Source organism: Talpa occidentalis, unplaced genomic scaffold, assembly GCF_014898055.3.
Source record: "Talpa occidentalis isolate TD23 unplaced genomic scaffold, MPIMG_talOcc4v2.1 talOcc4.16, whole genome shotgun sequence".
In the NCBI taxonomy this organism is placed as follows: Eukaryota; Metazoa; Chordata; class Mammalia; order Eulipotyphla; family Talpidae; genus Talpa; species Talpa occidentalis.
In genome coordinates, this window is record NW_023601653.1 from 66,609,967 (window position 1) to 66,617,773 (window position 7,807).

Below are 7,807 nucleotides of genomic sequence, written 5' to 3' on the forward strand. Positions count from 1 at the left end.
TCATTTTCTTTAAACATATTTTTCCTTCAATTCATATTCCTTACCATGGAAGTATTTTAATTATCTCTTTAAAATAGATAATTTCAAAATAATTTTGACTGGCATAGGTGTGGGCTAACCATACGAATTTTCAAGACTTAATGGAAATGTTTCACCATTATGCAGGTTTGATTGTTATTTGAAGCAATAGAATTCAAAATTAAAACTTTCTTCTATTCCTAATTTGCTATTTCATTATTTCTTTTCCTATTTTATATATGTTTGCCATATTCCTATTTTATATATGTTTGCCATAAAGAACTTTTGAGACGATTTTCTGATAGTCTCTTTTGCATTTTCATTCACAAATGGATCAACTTACAACTTGGAGACCCTCTAATTATCAATTGTTGGTAATTATTTGTGTTTCACAAAATAAATTTGAGACATCACATCTTTTTTAGAGGTTTTAAAATATTTTAATCAGATAGCAGCAGCAAATTTTTCTTAAAGTTTAAACAAAGTTCATATGAAGTATTACATAAACATTTTATTTTACCATTAGAGCTCTAATTCTTTGTCTAACAATTTCAAAAGTTGTTATTGTGTTCATGTTTTCTTCCTGTGTTTTCAGTAATCATATACTATATGTTGCTAATGATGTCTTACCATTCAGTTTTTCCTATTTACCACTGCACATAGCCAAAAGAGTGATACATTTTTTACTTACATAATGTTTAGCCCTATAGTACTAAATTTTAGTGCCTTCATCAAATGCCTTAGTAGTTCTTTTTGTTTGACAGATACAAGATTCAGCCTTTGGTTATATATATATATATGTATTAAGTGAATATGTGTTTGTGTGTGTATATATATATATTTATATATATATATGTATTGTCACTATATTTATTTTAAAAATCATTAAACACTTAACAGCTATTGCACAGAAAATGATATCTAAAAAGCCAAAAATGTCAGCACTATTATTCCTAAAAGATTTCCCTTAAATGCAGATGTCAGTTGCAATTATATCAGGAGCTTTCCTTTTTCAAGAGTTGCCTCATTGGCATAAAGCAAGAAAAGGAATCTTTTTTTTTTTTTTTAAGCTTTATTGATTTATGTCAGACAAGAACGGGCATATGGCCAGAGGTGGTAGTGGTGGTGGTGGGGTGGGGGAGGCGCAGAGTAAGAGGATTCACCAGAGACAGACGGGTAGCAGAGCAGGCAGATCTACCAAAATACACTGCTGAGGGGAGCAGCAGGCAAGACAGGAAAGGTCTGCTGCACCATGTGGTTCAGCTCCTTGGCCTGGATCAAATGAACTCCCACTGCAATGTCTGACCATAGAAGATTACATACATCAATATTCAAAGCAAAGTATGAAGAATTGCTTAAACTAATGATTGAATCCATATCTATATCAACAGAGAGAAATTTACTGAAGTACAAACAAGATCTTCAAATTGAAGACAGAAAAATTCCACTGCAAGTCACACAATCCCAATGAACTTGCAGTGACCAACACTAGGAACGGCCCTACTGTGTGATGTATGATGTCCCTATTATTGGGCACCAAGTTGTTAGAGGAGGACAACCCCAAGGGATATGGGGATGACTGGGGTTTGGCCTCACCCTTATGTTTTAGAACATGGGACAAGATCCCTAAGCAGAAACCACAGATAAAATTTAAAATGTTTTTAAAATGTTTTATTTACAAGGGGAGTGGTAAAAGGTGAGAGAGAGATCACTTGGATGATATTTCCTACCACTAATATCAATTGAGGTGAGCCACTATGGTGCAAGTCAAATCTGGAAAAGCAAAAGAGTGACAGCATGCATTTGTTTAGGTTTTAAGGCAAATATGGCTGCTTAACTCTCCCCATAGTTCCTAGGGACCCTGTTCAGCAAGCCAGACTCAAGGAATGTTGGGAGTTGTATTCCTAAGTGTCTGTGATCTCTGAGGCTGGAGATGGGTGTGTAGTCTGTAAAGATGTCAGTGGTGAAGTGCATTTAGCATTGCAATCACAGGCTCAGTTTACTCCTACTGTTCCCTTAACAACTAAGAAAGAACTAACTACACAATTTCATGAAGACAATAGAATACCTAGCAATCTAAATGCAGAAAGTCGTACACCAAGACACATAATAGAAAATTGTCAGTTTCAAACATATATATACAGATATCCAGAAAGAACTACAGAAACATGAAACAAAATATCTCTTCCAACTTTAGTATGCCATACAAAAGACTGAAGTGATGTCCACAATATCTTTTGATGTGAATCTTTGTTTTATTTAAATTTCTACAGAGTGTATAAAATTATATGCCTAAAGTATATGCAATTCAGTGTTGAACATGCATTTTTTTAAAAGATTTATTTATTTATACAAGAGCTGCGGTATGGGCAGAGGCACGGGAGGGTGAGAGAATTCATCAGAGACAAAGCTGGGAGCAGAACAGGCAGAAAGACTGAAAGCACTGCTGATGGGAATAGCGGGCAAGGCAGGAGAGGTCTGCCGCGCCATGTGGGTATCTCCCTGGCTGGCCAGGAATCGAACCCACGCTGTAGAGACTGCAGACAGCTTCACAGCTTCACAGCGCTGTGCTCAACCCTCTGCACCACCGGAGTGGGGAGGAGGGTGTTGGGGGGGGCGGGTCCGAACATGCATTTATGAAAGTATTTGTTACAATATTTATCTTGATGCTTTATAATTTCAAGTGGAGCATATATTTATTAATTTTAATACATTTCAAATATGTCAAAATCCTACATAATATCAGACACAATTAGAAAAATTTTACAGATTCTAGAAGTACACAATTGGTATACCATTCTTAAGATGGTCCTTCATTGTCCACTTCTGCCCCAAGAAACACCTATATAAGTTCTTGCTTACAGATATATAAGTTTGTCCACATGCAAGGTTGATCCTGAACACCAAGGTTTGGGTTGTACACTATGCAGTTTGTGGATCTTGCAGTTTTATAGGATGACAATCTGTAATGAAAAATAAAATATTAAATATTAACATATAGGAGAAGGAAATGAGAATGTTCATTGATGGGTTTTTATTAAATAATAGAACTTTTCAAAGCATTTCATTGATTCATTACTGACTCATAAAAGAGTCCCTATGTTTTTTATGCAATAGCCACAGTTTTGACATTTATAGAGAACAATATTACAAAATTAGTCTATTGCCTCAGTAAACAACAGCATAGAGTTCAGTAATTTTTTTTCATTTGTTTTAATGGATTTGATATATGATATACTCTGCTTCAATTTTGCTTAAATATGTTTTGACTAAACTAGTCTAGGTAAATAAAGTAGCTGATACAATTTATATAATACAGAAAAATCTTGTGATTATCAATGAAAATAAGATTCAAAATCTACAAACAGAAAATTAGTCTAGAAATTTTGAAAAGGGCCTCTCTGGTTGCTCAAGGGTTGAGACGAAACGTATGAATCTATCCATAGCCACTGCAGCATGAGTTTGATTCCTGGCCAGCCAGCGAACAACACACATGGTGCAGCAGACCTCTCCTGACATGTCCACTGCTCCCCTCAGCAGTGTATTTCAGTCAGTTTGCCTGTTCTGTTCCCCACTCTGTCTGTGGTGAATCCTCTCACCGCCCTGATGCTCTGGCCTGTGCCCCAACTCTTGTATGCATATTTTAAAAAATCTTAAAAAAAAAAAAAGAAATTGTGTAAAGAAGGAGGTGTAAACTGAGGCTACTGGCTTCCAGCAAAAAACTATCATGGACACTGTTTTCTCTGGATAGTTCCTGTGGATATAATGTCTGTGCCTCCCCCCACACACATCAGGGCGAAAAAGCCTTAACTCACAAGTTCTTTCATGGTCACAAGTACACAAATTTCATATTAATTGACTTGGGTTTTCCAGATGCACCAAAATTATTGTTCTGTTGAATCAATTTTGTCCGTATTCTCATGCTTTAGGAAAACTATCTTAGTTACAGTCTGTAGAGAGAGGAATAAGTTCATAAAGAACAGAAACACTCTGGACTGATAGAAACGTACAGATCTTGAGAGAGAGCAGAGCCATTCAGCCACACCCAGGCTTGTTGTTCTTCACTGTAGGTGACTCCAATCCAGTAAAATTTTTTACCAAATGTCATAAAATGCTGCTTAGAGACAGAAACACAACATAATTTAAATCTACTCTGGAATAATATTCTTTTAAAAAGCTAGTGTCCAACACCAGATTCAGCCTTTCAATAATACACACTTAAAAACATTTTTAATGCTTGGGTTAGGAGGTGATCACAAGTCTATTTTTCCTCAAATATCAAGCCTATCTACTTATGGGGGAAAATAATGTAAAAACCGCAGGTCTTCACAGAATGAAGACTTTATCATATATATTACTATGTATTATATATTATATTATAAAGGGAGTTAGAATTTTAGTTCACAGGAGTCTGATCCAAGTTTGACTCAACGTAAGAGTCTTAGGGAATAAATTTTGTGAGTAATATCTTCTCAACCTATATTCAGTACAGATTCTTCATACAGCTAGAGAAATATTTCACTTTTTCTTAAGAACTAGGTAATTTTTATGATCATACATTTCATTTTCATTGTATTTCCCAAAATGATGACAAAATATAGAGAATAACAAAATAAATTATAAAATTAATGAAAGCATTAAGATTCAGTTATTTAGATTTTTTTAGAAAAATACTCATATATTAGATCCTCTTTGAATTCTCTCTAAAATGTCTCCTGTACTTTAAATGACATTTCTCTTGAGATTTTTTTCCCAATAAAAATCTAAATTTATGAAATTCCTTGATAAAATTTCATAGATTTTTTTAGTGATTAAGTTAAAGGCTATTAGTAAGTCATTAGTTAAAAAAATATTCTTCATTATCTGATTAAAGACCTGAACCTAATTCAGCTTACTTAAATAGTACATATTCCTAGGTCAAAAAATACGTAGGAAACCAGAATTAAATACATGCCAATTCATCTCTGTGGTGTCTCTGAAGAAGTGTGGAGTTCTTAGAAATACAGAAATCCCTACTTTCTTGCCAAGTTTTTTTTTCACTGGAAATGAAGTAACAGTTGCAGCTGTACCCGATCCATCTTTCCTGGCAAGAACAGCAGTCAGAGTCTAAGAAAAAAAAATAAAGCATAAAGCATAACTATTGATATTGGAGATTCTGATTTTTTTAATACCCTTTACTTCTATAAAAAGTATTGTTTTTTTCCTAAAATTTTCTAAAAACTTAATTCAATGTCGAACATCCATTATAATATTTATCTTGATGCTTCATAATGTCAAGTGTAGGTGCACAAATTCATGAATTTTAAACACTACAAATATATGAAAATCATATGATCTGACACAATTAGAAATATTTTACAGATTCTAAAAGTACATAATTGCAATACCATATTTAAGGTGGACCCTCATTGCCCACCTCTGCCCCTAGAAATACCTAAATAAATTGTTGCTAAAAAAACAAAGAAATTCTTTGAACATCTATCTATGCTCATGTAGAAAAAACTAGGTTATTTCAAGTTAATATTTTCCTTATTTAAATATACATATGATGTATATTCAAAGTAATTTAATAATTCTTACAATGAAAGACAATGAAATGAGACTATCCTGCAATTAGTATATCAACTTGCATAACAAGATCGCAATATTCCATCATAATTCTGTGTGAGAAAAAAAGGAAACTGCATATTTCATCCACTATCAACACCCAGTGTTTAAAAAATATGGAACCTACCTTCCTGGGATTTGATGTAGTTTCCTGGAGACAGTGTGGGTTGAATATCTGGCTTATGAAATGTTATCAGAAATGATAAGAAATTAACAATTAGATACAAGTTTGTGAAACAATAAAATACTCCACATTAGTAAATGGAAATTTTATTAAATGATATCATCAGTGCTCTAAACTTTATATAAACCAGACCAGAAAAACTTACAGTTTTTCAACACAATTCCCAAAATAGCCATCAACAAAAGGCACATTACTCCTAAGATCCCAGAAATCCACCTCCAGGGAGTGGTGCAAAAACCTATAAAGAAAGACAGGTAGGGTAATGACTTCAAGGAAGACATAGGAGCCAAAGTTCTCAAAGGCAGAACTAGCACAAGAGAATCGATAAAAAGGGTTTTTGGTTTGGAAACCCCATCATCTTCCCAGTGAAGCACTAGAAATATGAAAACTGAAAACAAAAATCTGTTCTTCTGTGAGATTATACACACTTTTTCTTTTTGCCAAATAGATGTCATTCATATGATTTACCAATTATTTATTTGTTGGCATAGAAAATGAGACACTATAGAGTAGAAGTGATCAGATACAGAGTTATGTTTTGATCTTCACAGCCAACATTTACTTTTGTTTTCTCAACAAAAGTCACAAGTTATATGATTCTTATTAGGCAGTTGAGAAAACTAGAATTCATTAATAATGTCATTCAAGATATCAACACTAGTAACAACTCAGAAATGAAATAAATTTGTCTCCCTGAGTTTTTCATGTAATGTACCTATCATTGTGTAAGTCATATATCTGGGGACTGTGCACTTCTCCTATTCTCAATGCATTCCCTGATGAAGTGCTGTCAGGCTGCTCATAACTCTGGGAGGTCCTGTGGGGAAGAAAAGACAGGACTCTCTGGACCGGGAATGATCAGATGTTCCCAAAACAATTATGTGACACACTCAGTCGACCGGCATTTATTTCACATATTTTGAAAGATGATTTAAAAGCAACCATTTTGAACAAGACATTTTCTCATTCCCAGAGTTACTTTCCTACAGGAATTTCCCCTCAAGCAATTGATCATTAGAAGATTCAGCACGATATCTAAGAACAGTGTTAATAACAGTCTACTGTGTCAAACCATTAATCAGGATGACCTTGGATGTCAAACACAAATGGTCAACTTATATAAACTTGTAAGCATCATCACAGATATTTTGTCTCCCCTATATTTTTTTTAATCTCAAACTGTGTTGTTCATATTTTGACCTGGTAAATCAGTCCCATAAGCATTTAGTGCTATCCCTGCCAGAAGACAATCTTTTAAACTGTTGGAAAAACTTTCACAAAACAATTTATATGGCAGAATGAGGAATCATGAAAATAAAATTAAATGGAAAATACTGATATATGAAAAACATAAAAAAAACCTATTTTTCTAGACCTGAGGTTAGCAAATCCATGACATACACCTTCTGGTTGTTTTTATTTTTTTAACTGTTCCGTTTGGATTGTACATACCTGCCATGAGGAGAGATGCCCCAGTCCATGCAGGGAAGACTCGAATGTGCTTGTTTCAGAAGATCCGGTCACGTCATGGACTGAGCTGGAGGCTGAGCACCTTGAGTTTGTGAAGGAAAAATGTAAAAGAAAAAGAGAAATTGTGCATTCAAACAATGTACTTATATGACTATGTACTGGTGAGAATTGATGGACAGTCTGAAACAGAAGCAGCAAAATCATGAGCTTCTGAATGTTCTGGCACCACAATACAGGAAGTTGTCACTGTAACTGCCAACGTCTCCCTTTGTTTATGGTAAAAGGTCAGCATCAGTTTTGTTTGTTTTTAATGACTAAAGATCAAAATAATTTTTAAAAAAATATTTGGGGGCCTCCCTGGTGGCACAAGGGGTTAGGAACAGCACTGTGAAACTATCTGCATCCTCTGCTGAAAAAGTTACATCCACTGCCAGCCAGGGAGCTACCAACATGGCACAGTAGACCTCTCCTGTCTTGCCCGCTGCTCTCCTCTTCAGCATATTGCAGTCAGTCTGCCTTTCTGCTCCC

General features: G+C 34.6%; 1 protein-coding gene across 1 annotated transcript; it reads right to left on the bottom strand.

Moving 5' to 3' along the window:
* Positions 1–2,860: 2,860 nt before the first annotated feature.
* Positions 2,861–6,033, bottom strand: LOC119247017 (natural killer cells antigen CD94-like). Its single transcript, XM_054696817.1, has 5 exons — positions 5,955–6,033; positions 5,753–5,815; positions 4,973–5,124; positions 4,029–4,132; positions 2,861–2,981 (listed from the first exon to the last, which is right to left on the bottom strand). Exons 1-5 carry the CDS (start codon positions 5,998–6,000, stop codon positions 2,861–2,863), a joined length of 486 nt encoding a protein of 161 aa, XP_054552792.1. The 5' UTR covers positions 6,001–6,033.
* Positions 6,034–7,807: the final 1,774 nt, after the last annotated feature.

Coding starts and splice junctions, on each gene's coding strand:
- LOC119247017 (XM_054696817.1), bottom strand. CDS start 6,000: ATGTGCCTTTTGTTGATGGCTATTTTGGGAATTGTGTTGAAAAACT. Junction 5,816..5,954: donor GGGAATTGTGTTGAAAAACT/GTAAGTTTTTCT, acceptor CATTTCTGATAA/CATTTCATAAGCCAGATATT. Junction 2,982..4,028: donor TCTGCTCTCTCTCAAGATCT/GTACGTTTCTAT, acceptor TTTTCATTACAG/ATTGTCATCCTATAAAACTG.